The following is a 15588-nucleotide window of genomic DNA, read 5'->3' as shown; positions in this document are numbered from 1 at the left end:
AGGGCACAGAAGAAAAGTAATACTGGTTAGGTGGCTGTTGTAATAGCCAGCTACCTTGTAACCTGGATTAGTGAAGATGGTGGTAGTGGAAGAGATTCAGGATATATTTGGAGATAGAGCTGACAGGACACTGACTTGTTGGAAGTGGATGGTAAGCAGAAGAGAAGATTGAAGATAGCTACTGGGTTTGGGGCTTGAGCAATTGGATATTGGTGCCATTTGTTGAAATTGGGACATCAGAAAAACCGTTGTGGAGAACAATTGAGAATTTCATAGGACCTGCTAGGTTTGAGAATAGCTATCAGATGTCACATGGATGAGTTTGGAGCTCAGGGAGCAGTTAGGACTGGAGATGTGTCAGGTTGGGAAGCATCAGCATATAGGTGCTGTGTGAAATCACAGGGCAAGATGAGATCACCTAGAGAGAGACTATATGTACTTATAGGTGCCGTGTGAAATCACAGGGCGAGGTGAGATCACCTAGAGAGAGAATACACGTACATATAGGTGCCATGTGAAATCACAGGGCGAGGTGACATCACCTAGAGAGGGAATACATGTACATATAGGTGCCGTGTGAAATCACAGGGCGAGGTGACATCACCTAGAGAGGGAATACACGTACATATAGGTGCCGTGTGAAATCACAGGGCGAGGTGAGATCACCTAGAGAGAGAATACACGTACATATAGGTGCCGTGTGAAATCACAGGGCGAGGTGAGATCACCTAGAGAGAGAATACACGTACATATAGGTGCTGTGTGAAATCACAGGGCGAAGTGAGATCACCTAGAGAGGGAATACACGTAGAGAGGAGGAGGGGCCTGGGACCAGGTCCTGATACTTTTCAGTATTTACATGGAGGCATAAGGGGAGCAGAGAAGCCTGTAAAGATGGCCAAAGAAGAAAAACCAAGAGAGTGGTGTCACAGAAGCCAGAAAAAGAAAGCATCTCATGACGAAGGGAGTGACCAGCCTCGTCATTGCTGCTGAGAATTATGGGCTGGATGCGAAGAATGAAAAAGGTAGTTCGGTATCTTGTGCAGCAGCAAGCTCTTGGGACAGCAGTGATTGTAGCAATCCAGGCCTAAACTTTTTCCCCACATCCCCATGAAGCTGACAGAGACGATTTCTCCCTTTATTTGGAGAAACCCCAGCTACTTAGCACCAGTCTTGCTTCACTTGAATTGAACTTTGTCTGGTGGTAAGTACTGATTCCCTCCTTGCTTTCCCTGTCAGATCCTTGGTGAATAGGAGAAACAGGAGATATGGTCACCCGCTCAGGCTGGCGCCAGTTTGGCCTGACCCAGGCCCTTTTCCCAGGGCAGTCTGCTGGGTGATAGGTAGTGCTGGGAGACCTTTAGCCACTTGATGGTGCCAGAGAACCAGGAATGGACTGGGGCCTTATGCCGGGATTATGTGACTACTGACCCTGATCCCAGGACATTAGAGAGAGAGAAAGAGAGAGAGAGAGAGAGGCTACTGAGCCCTCACAGAGCAAAGGACACAGGGCAGGGTGTGGTGAGAGTCACACTGGACAATGCATGGACAAGTGTTTTATAAACTGCAGTTGCCGTACAAACATGTATGATTAAAAACAAGAAAAGAAGCTACAAACAGTTCAGAAACACTTTGAAGCTTTGGAGCAGTTATTCTTTAATCTGTTCTTGTGCTAAGAATATGTTCTGAATTTCCCAGGAGTCATGATTTCACATGCTATGTCCTATTGTCAGACCACGTTATCTCCATTTTGGGCCTGGGAAGAACAGAATCTCGGTTGTAGGTGGCGATAGCTATTAAAGGAAATGAGAGCTGCCTGACTCCTGAGGCCTATGAGAAGCAAAAACAGGTGCTAATTTGGGATTGGAGAAATAGACTTGTGCACTTAAATGGCCAGCTGCCTGACATGCAGCCCTGCCAGCGATCTAGGCCTAAGTCAGTGTTGAGTCAGATGTGGATTCTAAGAGATGATCTTTCTGATACAAGGTACACAGGCCCCACAGGCCCGCTTATCACATGGCCAGGACACGGAGTTAATGTGTCTTCTGCTTTTTTCCCTTAGATTCGCTGCTGGGGAGGGTTTTTGTTTCGTGTGTTTAGTACCATAATCTAGGTACTAAGAAGCTGGGCTGTGGACTTTATTTTCAGGGAGGCAGTGAAAGGAGCCCACCTCATGTTACTTGGTATTAAGGCCAAGACTTTGCCCTGGTTTTTGTTGTTGTTTTGTCTGCTTTGTTTCTTTTAATAACCATCATCTGCTTTAATTAGAGATGCATATTAGGTTTTCAACATTTTCCCTTAGATTCTTGGTTATTCTAAACCATAGCTTAATATTTCTAGATTTTTATTTTTCTCAAAAAAAGGCTTTGTGTTTATATAATCCTTTTAAACTGAAGATTCTATAAATATTCTTAAAAATAATATCCAGGCTCTTAACAATCTGTGCTAATGGTGAGGAAAAGTTGTGCAGGTTTCTGCAAACACAGACCTCTGTTCAGCAGACTTAGGGCCTTTTGCTGAGCTGAAAGAAGGCCTAACCCAGCTTCACACCCTTGAAAAAAGTAGGTACACCTGTTTTCCAGTTTAGAATTCCATGCTGTTCAGCAGTGATACCATTGTTGTCATTGATGAAGCATCTCGGTCCCTGGAAGCACTGTAGCTGAGAGCAAGCATCACAAATGCTGCTTTGGGGATTTAGAATCTGATAAATACTACAAGGATGATGCCTGCCATAGAAACAAACACTGCTGTCCAGGGAACAGGTGGAAATATGTAACTTAAAAAAGAATAAGCTGATGCAGGCATTATAATGAAAGTACCGAAGGGAAGGGGAGCAGAGTTGGCAGAACCAGGTAGATAGGCTGCTGAGAGACTGGCAGCAGCAAGGTGGCGGGGCTGAGCAGTCTTGTTCTTCCCTTTGAAGGGGGAGGGTGAGGTAGAAGACTGGGGCCTGGAACCAGGAGCTCTGGTTTCCTTGGTCTCAGCTCCAGTCTTTCTCTTCTGTGGTAAGTCAGGGGCACCTCCCCAGCTTTTTCCAGGTGCCACTGTGCCACTCAGCTTGCTGATTATGGAATAAGATTGAGCCAATTAAATGTATCAAATGGATTTGTTAAAGAGAGGATAAAGAACTAAACATTGTGTTTTTTTAATCATTAGGTGTGCTATGTTGACTATGGTTTTAGTGAAAATGTTGAAAAAAACAAAGCATACAAATTAAACCCGAAGTTTTGTTCACTCTCATTTCAAGCTACAAAATGTAAGCTTGCAGGTAAGAGGAACTTTTTTAAAAGCTCTCTCCTTTTCAATAGGTTATTACCTATTTTTTTAAGGTATATTTGGATGGTTATATATTTGGATGGTTGAATCCTAAAATGGACTAAGTATCTCATGTTATAATATGTTACTTCTTGAAAGGTTTAAATTCATGTCGAATGTGTTCTTTATAAGATACCATTATAAAATGTTGTAATGTTTTTATATTTTATGTTATATATAAAAACGTATTATAATTTCTTATAAAAATGTCTATTAGCCATCTTAAAGGGATTTTTCTTGTTCTAACTGCCCTAGTAACAATTGATGGAGGCCCTGTTTCATGACATTTGATCAGTTTCAATACGTTGTTCAGCATGTTGTGAGGTGACTCTCAGCCCCTTTCCTGCTGAGATGGACTGTGGTGATGCTGTGAGGGTGTGACTGACACACCCTCATATGCCCAAGCATGAGTTTGATCACAGGTCACTTGCAGTTTCTGGCATAGTAGATGTATCATTGTTCTTTTCCTTCCTCCTAAAGGAAACAGAGGAATCCACATGTATGAGAGTGCCGTGTAGGGATAAACTTAAAGGACAGAGGACACATTGGTCATGTTCATGATAAGGAAAGGCATTGAAATATGCACCATCCAGGGGGACTTGAGCCAAATGCAGAAAATGATCATAATTATTTCATGAAAATGAGTACTCTGAAAAAATGCCTCCTCCTCAGCGGGATGAATTCTTATGTCACAGGAGCTGGGTTTGACTCTTATCTGTCTGTGAGATAAACCTGAAGAAATTTTTAAAACTTGTTAACAACTTGTAGAAGTTGGTGTTGGAAAGAATGTATCAAGAGCATAGAAAAGGATTTAGGGTGTTGAAATTAAATGTTTGAGAAAAGTTCAAAGTTCTATGTCTGGAGAACAGAACAAGAAAAAGAAAAAACTCAGGAGGAGTCTGAATTTTAGCTTGTGGATTTAAAGTAGGAAAATATGGAAATAGGCATTATAGTACCATTGGGGAAAATATGAGCTAGTTTTAATTCATTTAATACATTAACTTAGAATTGTCATATATGTTATGTGGAACTACAGTTTTCTAAGAATTTAAAGAGTAGTTGGACTACAACAAAATTCACCTAATACCTGTGTTATGTTAAACACTACTTAATCTCTCTTTGATAAATCAGAAGATTCTTTGGTATCCTAAGGGTCAGTAAAAAAGAAATAATATGGTTGTCTCAATTTCCAATAAATGTTCATTTTATAAGAAAAATAATTGTATGTATGTAGGAAGTGCATTACAAGCATATGACTGGAAGACATGATTGATGGCTTCTCATAAGTATTAGGTTTTTGGTTTTAAATATGTGTTCCTGTATAAAGTGAAGACTGTTTCTCCCAAGGTGGAAATTGATTGATTATCCATTTTTCTCTGTCTTAAGATTGCCTGCCTTAGTGTATCATTCAAAAGGGCATTTACATTATATTTTTTTAAAACCTAAGAGGTAAGATAAAGATTATAAGACAAAGCTTTCATATAAAATTTAATAATTTTGCAGTAGGCTTATAATTTTAATAATGGTCAAAACAGACACAATCCATCTATTCATCTTGAAATGATTTTGCTAATTAAGTAGAAATTAAAAGATTCAATATTTTTCAGGCTTGGAAGTCCTAAGTGATGACCCTGATCTAGTGAAGGTGGTTGAGTCTTTAACTTGTGGAAAGATCTTTGCAGTGGAAATACTTGACAAAGCTGACATTCCACTTGTTGTTCTATATGATACCTCAGGAGAAGATGATATCAATATCAATGCCACCTGCTTGAAGGCTATATGTGACAAGTCACTAGAGGTTCACCTGCAGGTACCACTGTGATCACTGTTGTTACTTGTTACACATTTTGTATGAGAGAAAAATCACCAGAATATTACACATTTTAGGCTAACAATTGATAGAGACAGATTACATCTACATTGAGGGGGGAAAAAGGAGGGAGTGGGGCTGGAAGGGGAAAAAATACCAAAATGTTCAGAGTAATTGTTTCTTAGGAACTAGATTTTTTATTTTCCATTTCCTACAAAGAGCATCTATTGATTTTATATGAGATTATTTTGTAAAGATAATAAGGAAAAATAACACAAAAGAAGGGAAAATTGGGTCCATGAAGATGTTTATTATTAGCTTTAACATTTTTTTAATGTGGAGAACATAAATGCCCCAAAAGAAGGAAGCCTTTAAATAAATTATAGAATATCTACTCTGGAGAATAGGATGAGATGTTAAAAATGGTCATTTTAAAGACTTCATAGAAACAATGGGAAACTTCTGTTTTAATAAGTAGAACCACTGTGAATGTCTTTATTTTGGTTTGACTAAAAATGGGTAAAATTGAATATTAATTTTGATTATGGTTTTTTAAAATTACCCAAATTCATGTGGCCTCAGGACACGGGTTAGAAAGTAGGCTGATAAAGGATTTGATTTTGTGAGAGTTTATTTTCACTTCTGTTAATGTTGCAAAACATGGTTTATGTAATTCTTTTTCTAAATAAATGATAAGAAAATAAACCAACATTAAAGATAGTCTTGGCCTTCCAGACAATGGAGTGTGGGAATGTATGCACAATGTCTATTTTGTGCTTGACATAAATGATATTAGACGTTTCTTTTAAAAAGAAAAGAATCTAGATTAGTTTTGTACATTTAAGCTATAAATTGCATTTCATCTTACATATACTCTAACTTAAAGATTTTAAAATGCAAAGACTTGTAATGGGATGTTTAGGTAGATACCCTTTAGGTAGGTAAGAGCTGCATTCTGCTCTCAAGCATTCACGAGGTATCCTTTGTCTGTTATAGGTTGACGCCATGTACACAAATGTCAAAGTAACTAATATTTGCTCTGATGGGACACTCTACTGCCAGGTGCCTTGTAAGGGTCTGAACAAGCTCAATGACCTTCTACATAAGATAGAGGACTACTTCCATTGCAAGGTATAGCAGAACCTCTTCTACTTCTAAAATTAGCCCTAAAATTACAAACAAGAGTAATTTACTAAATTGCATAAGTATGAACAATTTTTTAGTAGTCCGAAATGGAATCTCTAGAATAGTAGGTAAAGAGCTCTAGACTTCAGAGTTTTAAAAGAAAAACACAACACTGGTTTCCACATTGTAAAACGAAGATAGCAATAGTGTGTACCCTATAGGATTGTCCTGAGGACACTGTGCCTGTCATGTAGTTAGTGCTCAGCAATCAGTAGATGTATTATTTATAACATGCAGTTGATGATGCCACAGTGCAGCTGCCTGTGACTGTCTGCTAGAGCCAGCTGACTCTTCTGCCTCAGGCAAGGAGAAACCTTGGAATTTAGGAGGATAATAAAACTTTCCTCCTCAATTCTGCCTTCATCTTCCTCCTCAGACATCACTCCTTGAGCTCTTTATGGATCTGAGAACCTGCCACCTGATAAATGTGGTTCTGCAGTCCAAATTGTATTAATAAGCTCCATGTCCTTTAATTATAGTATTTTTTTCTGAATCAAGCTCTGCAGAGGTTTTATTGTGCTTTAAGTTTCTAAAATGGTTTCCTTACCTCCGTTAGGACATTATGGTCATATTTCAGAATATGCTGTGGTTTCCAAATCACTGAACCCTACTGCCACTTCTGCCCTTATCCCCTCGTCCCTGGAAGTGAACCCTTCCCTCTAACCCACAAAGCACGTCAGGCCCCTCAGGGCATTCATGTTCAGTTTGCATGTTAGCTATCTGGGTACTTATTTGCCTTTCTAGAGTGTATGCTTCTTGAGGGCATAGACTGTACCTTACCAATTTGCTGTATCCCTTACAGTACCTAATCTAGTGTCTTATGTAGATTAGGTACGCCAGAATATGCACTGAATCAGTTTAAACCCGCGTTCCAAGTACAGTTTGGAACTGAGACATTCCTATAGCTTTATCTTGTTCTGTGTTACAGAGGTTTAATTTTAAGTCTATCTTTGAAAAATCTGAAACCCCCAGCTTGGCTGACTCCAGTGACTCATTTGTATGGATGTTGTCCTTATAACCTATGGTGGTGAAAAGGACTCGATATTTCCTACTGCACTCGTAACCTAAGTGAGACATTGCCTTTGGGGAGAGTAGAAACACACACCCTGAACAGAAAGAGACCATGGGCAGGTGCCCCCAACTTCAAACTACAGCGGAAGAGGAGACTTCATCTTTACAGCTGTGATTTGTTGGTATTTAACTGGCACTGACATACATATTTGTATTGATAACATTTCTTTGTTTTTAGAATTTGTTTAGAAAAATGTTTTCTTTAGAAAACATTTAATTTAGGGCCGGGCACAGTGGCTCAAGCCTGTAATCCCAGCACTTTGGGAGGCCGAGACGGGCGGATCACAAGGTCAGGAGATCGAGACCATCCTGGCTAACACGGTGAAACCCCGTCTCTACTAAAAAATACAAAAAACTAGCCGGGCGAGGTGGCGGGCGCCTGTAGTCCCAGCTACTCGGGAGGCTGAGGCAGGAGAATGGCGTGAACCCGGGAGGCAGAGCTTGCAGTGAGCGGAGATCCAGCCACTGCCCTCCAGCCTGGGCGACAGAGCGAGACTCTGTCTCAAAAAAAAGAAAAAAAAAAAAAAAGAAAACATTTAATTTAGAAAACTGTTATCTTTGCATCTAAATGTGAAGAGATGAAAAGAATAAGCCTACAGACAGCTCGCACACCCTCCTCACTTTTCATCGATGCTGCTCTCCTTTTTGTCAGATTCAACACCTCTCTTCATGTGTAACTGATGGAGCCAGTACCTAAGTGAATCATAATGATCTTATGCTAATGTTTTTAGAAATGTTAACAATGCTGATTTATGAGCCATGTGCATGTAGGGAGAGTAAACTACTGATGTCAACAAATGTATGAGTAACAAGACAAAAGTTTTATAACCCTGTGTATTTGCTGCATCCATTGCAGCGTGCTTCCTGCAGGGAAAGGGCTCACAGGAAGTCTGATTACATGTCGGTTAAGTCTGCCAGTGCCACAGCAATCTGTTTTTCTAATGGTGTAGCAATATGCTCTTTGCTAAGAGTAATAAGAGTATCATGCATTTCTGTTTTGTAGCACATGACCTCCGAGTGCTTTGTTTCATTACCCTTCTGTGGGAAAATCTGCCTCTTCCATTGCAAAGGAAAATGGTTACGAGTAGAGGTAAAAATCAGTCACTTGGCTTTTTAATCTTAACTTATTGTGAAATATTTGAAATATACACATAGGTTTTTTTAAAAAATGGAATAAATACTCACAGACTCATCACCAGTTTATGAAATAAAACATGATCAGTATGGTTGAAGTTTCCTGGTCGAAGTTACGGTCAAAGAAAGTTTACATCTCCTTTCTTCTGCCTCCACCCCAGTTTCATTTGTTTTTTCTCATTCTTTCTTGTTTATATTCTTACTGTATTTGTACTTGTAGATACACACTTTTACTGTATATTTTTATATATAAATAGTGGAAATATATTAATGAATATGTGTATGGAATATAAAGGTAAATGAATAAATATAAATGAATAAATATTTTCAAACTTTATATAAGTAGAAGAGGTATTGGTCATGCTTTTTCATTCATTATGTTTGTGAGATTCATTCATGTTGATGTGTGCAGCTCTAGTTTATCTATTTTTACTGCTGTATGATTCAACACTATGAATATGCCAACATTATCACTCTATCTTCCTGATGATGGATATTTAGATCGTTCCTAATTTTTTGAACCTTCCTGTCCGTGTCTTCCAGGATACATACATAGGAATGGAGTTTCTAGGTATTGGGAATGCATATCTTCAGTTTTACTAGATCTTGCTTAATTGCTGTCCAAAGTTGCCCTTCCATTGAGAGTATATCCCTTTAAGAACTATGGCTTCATGGGGCAGTGTCAGATCCTCCCTCCCTCCTGCCTGGATCTAAGGCCATGTCTCCTGCCCAGGACTATTTTGGCTTTAATGTTCACATACTCTTCTATGTCTAGTCACTAACAATTGTCTTATTTTCTTGCAAGCTCAGTTATGAACTTGAAAGGCATTTTGTTATGGTTTATCCTGTGTTTCGGTATGTTTTTAAAAATGCAGGTTTTGGATTTTTGTGGTTGCTTTCCCTCCCTCTGTCTCTTTTCATCTAGTTTGAGGTGGCACACACCTGTAATACCAGCACTTTGGGAGGCCAAGGCAGGAGGATGACTTGATATCAGGAGTTTGAAACCAGCCTGGGCACAATAGTGAGATACAATCTCTACAAAACCAAAGAGAAAAAAAAAAAAAAAAAAAACTGAAAAAAGAAATTAAGAAAAAAATTGGGTTGATTTTTTTTTTTCTTTTTTTCCTTTGATACAGAGGTTCTTAACCTAGATGCAAGGACCTCAACTTTCAGGGGGTCCCTCAACCCTCCTGGAATTGTATGCAAATTGTTTGTATGCTTGTATTATATATTTTGGGGGAAAAGTATGCATAATTTTGTAAGATTCTCAAATCAACCCCCAAAAGGTAAGAATCATTGCTTTATTGAATTTTTTAAATGCTTCGCAGCAACATATTGATAACTTAAATTGAATTGATTTTTTTCATTATTTAAATAAAACTTGGTCATGTCTACTTTAATGAGAGTAGCAGTTTTGAAGTAATTATTGCTATTAATGTGAATGTATGTCAGAAGACTGAAATCTCGGGTCATATGACCAAGGGATATGTGCCTAGGTATAAGCTTCAAAAACATGACTCGTTGGAAAGATCATGGCATTCTTCAGATCTTAAAGTGTGATTTAGTTTAAAATATATAAGTGTATGCGTACCAACTTTTTAAACTTTTTATTTGGAAATAATTTTCCTTTTTTACAAGTTGCAAAAATAGCACAAAGAGGTCTCATTGGCCTTTTACCTTCTGCAAATGTTAACATCTATATAACCATTGCACAATTTCAAAGCCAGGAAATTGACAATACAAAACCGTTAGTTAATCCACAGAACATACATTTCCCAAATTGTTCCACAAAGTCCTTTTTCTGCTCCAGCATCCAATCTGGATCCCACATTGTCTTTAGTTGTCATGCCTTCTTAGTATACTCCAGTCTGGCAGTTACTCAGCCTTTCTTTGCTGTTCCTGACTTTTTGAAGAATAGCATTATGTTGTATCTCTCAATTTGAGTATCTTCATGTTTAAATTTTGGTTATGCATTTTTGGCAAAAAGAAGCCTTCTTGGTGTATGTCCAAATACTTTAGATAAATATCTAGTATTATTTTTGTTACTATCAAATTGTATATTGTCTACCTTCAAGGTAGACAAAAGGTTTGAGTACTCATTCTCTTAGTGATGTGTGGAAAGTCAGGGAAGGAAAAATAATTAGTGAAAAGCAGATCCTATGTTTAATCATGTATTTATTCTTGATAGTTATACAAATAATTGCAAAGGTAATTATTGTTTTGACCCCAAAACAATAGTTTTTCCCTTATATTGTAATATTTTGGAGAACAGACTTTATCTTATAATCAGCAGTATATAATAATGTATCAAATCATTTTATAATAAATCATGTCCTAGAATTGGAGAAATAATAAATATTAAATATTAAATAATAAATATACTTATTTTACAGTTTATTATCAGTTTGCTGATTATTACTGATTAACTAGGTGTTGAAAGCAATTCTACTCTAAAACAGTATTTAGTAGGCTGGGTGCAGTGGCTCACACCTGTAATCCCAGCACTTTGGGAGGCCAACATGGGTGGATCTTTTGAGGTCAGGAGTTTGAGACCAGCCTGGCCAACATGGTGAAACCCCATCTCTACTAAAAAATACAAAAAAATTAGCTGGGTGGGTGGTGGGCACCTGTAATCCCAGCTACTCAGGAGGCGGAGGCAGGAGAATCACTTGAACCCAGGAGTCGGAGGTTGCAGCAAGCCAAGATTGCAGCACTGCACTCCAGCCTGGGCGGCAGAACAAGACTCCGTCTCAAAATAATAATAATAATAATAATAATAATAATAATAATAATAAGTGAATACATTTTAAATTAAGGGAAAATTTTAACATTGTTAGTCTGTTGCTTTTAATATGCAGTTCAGGATTGTACAAAATGTAATTGCACAGAAGCATTTTGGTCTTTTGAATATGCTAATAAATTAGCCAACACTTATCTCATTTCAGATCACAAACGTTCACAGCAGCCGAGCTCTTGATGTTCAGTTCCTGGACTCTGGCACTGTGACATCTGTGAAAGTGTCAGAGCTCAGGGAAATTCCACCTCGGTTCCTACAAGAAATGATTGCAATACCACCTCAGGTACTATGTTACCAGCCTGGGAGATTTGCTGGAACAGATTTGGATGTGTTCATAATCTTATTGTAAGATGCCTTCTCAGTTTTGATCTCATTAATTTTTAAGAAAATTGGAAATTGTCCAAATGTAGTTGTCTACTAGTTTTCAGAAGTAAAACGTGGCTGACTTAGACAAGACCAGTCATATTTACAGACTGTTGTTTGAGAAATGTTTGTTTTCAAGAACATCTAGTCATTAAGCTGTATTGTCCAGTTACAGGTTCCATTTTGATAATTAGATGCCAGTGCTGACTTATATACAGTTCCAGAATATTGTGTATAAATGTTTATTTTTAGAGTTTTTAGTTTGGGTAACCATTTTCTTTGGAAATCTGTTTAGACATAATCATTTTCTTAGTGACTTCCCCACCATACATTTTAATTAAAAGATTAACTTCAGTCAATCCTTTCTTTATTCGTGAACGTTCAGATGATAAGGATTTTGAATATTTTGAAGTTTTTAGAACTACTCACTACCTTTAAGAGAAGTAGAGGGTTTTGTGCACAAATTAATATCTTTTTAAAAATAAAACTATTCAGTATTCTACAACTTCAAGATGCCCATTTACTAATATTTTCAAGAAGACATCTTCTGCCATCAAACTCAGTGAATAAAACATTGTCCATAATTAGCGTGGCTTTTGATATGTCTCTCCCTCCCATCACCATTGCTTTTTCTAGCCGTGACTATTACAGAGAAGCTTTTTTCAAAATCATTTTTACTGTCCATTACTCAGCCATAGTTCTGGAAATTGATAGGCCTTTAAGTGCTACTCTGACTTAATAATACCTCTTGTTGGAACAGCCATGCAGGGCCAGCCTTACCTGGAAAAGATCCCCTGGGCTGGAGGGCAGTTGGGAATCTGCCCCACCACTGCGACTGTCTGAAAGTCCGCAACAGTACCACCTGTATGCTACGGCATTAGCAATCACTAAACTTTTTTTTCATAACCTTATCTAGGTTTATTATTTGACAAATATGAAGACTGTTGATTGGGAGAACCTTAAAAACCAGCTAGCCCAAGCCTCTGGCTCACAGCATCTCTCCAAGAGTCTAAATCAGAGTACCAGACCAATGGACTGTCAGCCAAAGCCAACCCTTAAATATGGAGTTTTGGCTCTTGGCTCTTACAGTATTTTAAAAATGTGAATTGGTTGCCAGCATTTTAAAATTAGAAAATTTCACACAAAAAATCCTGCTTCTAGCTTCTCTCTTGACAAATTGGAAAATCTGACTCTGCTGAGCACTCTTCTTGTGGGGCAGTGCTCCTAAGGAGCTTGGGGCCTTCTCCTCTGCTGGCCCCATTGGGCCTGCCTCACTCGTCGTTGCCTGCCCAGCCCCTGCAGATATTCAAGTGTGCTGTCTCTGCTCTGAGTGACCTCTTCTCCAACAAGAAAGGTACCACATCCAGCCAGCAGAGCGAGAGACTTAGAGCTCCTGAGGGAGGAAAGCAGGAAGACAGGAAGGGGCTCAGGGAGGAAAAGGAATCCTGGAACTGAGTTTCATCGCCTTCACAAAATTGCTTCCATTGATTCAAGGGTTTGCTTGAAGCTGAAGGAAATCCCTGAGGTCACTTTTTAGCCTCTGCTGTAGCCATTCTACAGATGCTTGTATAATGACAGTAGGAGCTAAAAAACACTGAGGAAAATGAGGCTTTTAGGGACCTGTGGATTTCAGTTTTTCTCACCCTCCTTAATTCTCATTACAGCCTCCTTCAAAGGGCAAACAAATGTGCCTGGTATCCACGAGGTACTCAGGAAGTGCTGAATGAAGCAGCAGGAGTCAGATTTCCTCCAAATGACGGGTTTTTTTGTTTTTTTTTAAGTTGAGGTAGAGGGTAGACCTTGATAAAAGTTCCAACCCTGTCTTTGCGACTTTGGTATCTTATGCAGTCTTTCTGAGTCCATTTCCCCAGCTGTGAAATGGGGCTGCAACACCTGTCATGCAGAAGTATTGTATGGTGGGAAGTATATGGAGTGCTGGGGGTAAGCCGTGGCTCATAAAGGAGTAAAGACAATAGTAATATAAATAGAGTTGGGAACATAGCAGATGCTCAAACCAAGAGCTGTAATTGTCATTATTAGCTGTTGTTGCTTGCTATCTTGGTAACATTTGATTTGTAGGAAAATAATATTAACATTACTCATAACTAGATATTTTAACATGGTGTATTTACTTTTCCATCATATTTTCTTTTCAGGCCATTAAGTGCTGTTTAGCAGATCTTCCACAATCTATTGGCATGTGGACACCAGATGCAGTGCTTTGGTTAAGAGATTCTGTTTTGAATTGCTCGGACTGTAGCATTAAGGTTAGTTATCTTATTGGGCCTGATACATTTAGAAAGGGAGCTGGCAGCTGTCAGGGCTCGTTTAGTTTTTGTGAAGGAATTTTATCTCACTGTAAAATGGATGCTTCCACATCCAACACATTTTTTATATTCAGGAAATTGGCTACAAGTGTAGCTGTAAGATATTTTATGGCTTAATTCTTTTTTATTTAAGAAGTTATCCTATGTCTCCAGTATTACTTTTAAACCCTTCTTATAGTTTTTCCCATTATTAATGTAGAAGAGATGGTTCTCCATTTCTATTTTGCTTCATGATAAGGAATTAAGTCCCCAACAGGGGACCACAGATCTCTTGATGAATGTTTCTAAAGATCATTTAAATAAGTCCTCTATTTCTTTTTTATTCATAAAGTAGCATAGATTATAAACAAATCATTTGTTTATGATTGTGGTTTTTAGCCTCTTTTTCCTAAAGTTTATTTAATCTGCTGTACTTATTTCACTAGCTCTTGTTTCTTTTTCTGTACTTTTGCATCTTTAAATCAAAAACATTGCTCATATATCCAAGAATACAAATTTAAGAAGATAATTTTTCTCTGTTAACTGATGAAAATTATATGACTGTTGTATATAAACATTTAAAATGAAATGTCCTTGAAAAATATCTTCATGAAGACCTCTAAATTATTCTAGCTAGCACTGATTTTTCTGTCTTTGTATTCTTCTGGGGTTTATAGTGTACAATTACATGCTTAATTATATACTATTTCATATTCTTCAATTGTCACATGATAACACTGTTTTCTCAGCTACTCTTTAAGCTCCTAAAGCCAGAATATTGGATGGTTACTCAATAAAAATACTTTTTGTTAATTTTTAAAACTGTACTTCTGTATTGTAAATATCAAAATGAATTTGCAGTCAGTATTTGATTAGTACTTCAGAGGATGAATGTAATAGAGGCATCTTGTTGGGGGGAAAAAAAACCATTTAAAGTAAATTACCGTAGATGGGTTGCCTTGCTGTTATCTCCCTCTCTTCAAGCCTGTGTACCTGCCTTTCATTTCTAGCCCTATTTGGTAAAAGATAGATGTGGCTAGTATCTTATTTTTATCATTACTAAGATAAACCAGAGTTGCTGATGAGAATAGCCAACAGTTACCTAGCTCCCTGGGACATACAGCAGTACAATCCCAATTATTAATGTATGGTATTTCCATACAAACACACCTCTGGCCGAAAGAGCAAAGTTGGTTAGGTAGTCAGAAGGTCTCCTGGACAAAAAGTGTAAAACTGATTTTGACCCATTCTGTGGAACTTGCTTCCTCTTTTTCTCCCCAGGTCCATCTCCTCCCATGTAATTGGAGATGGGGAAGGGTGTGAGAACATATACTAGGACCAGACAAGGAATCTGATAGAGGGGTGCTTAAAGATGTGGTGGATGTCAGAGCTTTCTCCTTCCTTTCCCAGTCTTGAGGACACACCAGCCTTAAGCAGAATGCTTATGAATCATTTTGCCATCATTGTGATTGTTTTTTATTATTGATGCTGGGTGATGAGTACGTGGGGGGTGGGGGTTCGTCATACTTATAATTTCTACTTTAAGTATTTTGAAATGTCATTAAACTATTTTAATCATGATACATAGAATCCCTTCCTCTCAATGA

At 38.1% G+C, this 15588-nt stretch overlaps 1 protein-coding gene across 2 annotated transcripts in view; it reads left to right on the top strand.

Moving 5' to 3' along the window:
• Positions 1-15588, top strand: part of TDRD7 (tudor domain containing 7) — an 82138-nt gene that overhangs the window by 53487 nt on the left and 13063 nt on the right. For both annotated transcript variants that reach the window (NM_001194629.1, XM_002800035.3), the window contains 6 exon segments: positions 3157-3268; positions 4923-5125; positions 6122-6256; positions 8385-8471; positions 11461-11595; positions 13832-13942. In NM_001194629.1, coding sequence (NP_001181558.1) covers positions 3157-3268; positions 4923-5125; positions 6122-6256; positions 8385-8471; positions 11461-11595; positions 13832-13942 — 783 coding nt within the window.

This window comes from Macaca mulatta, chromosome 15 (assembly GCF_049350105.2).
Source record: "Macaca mulatta isolate MMU2019108-1 chromosome 15, T2T-MMU8v2.0, whole genome shotgun sequence".
Taxonomy (NCBI): domain Eukaryota; kingdom Metazoa; phylum Chordata; class Mammalia; order Primates; family Cercopithecidae; genus Macaca; species Macaca mulatta.
Note: the sequence above shows the minus strand (reverse complement) of the source record. Positions and strands in the feature narration are given on the sequence as shown.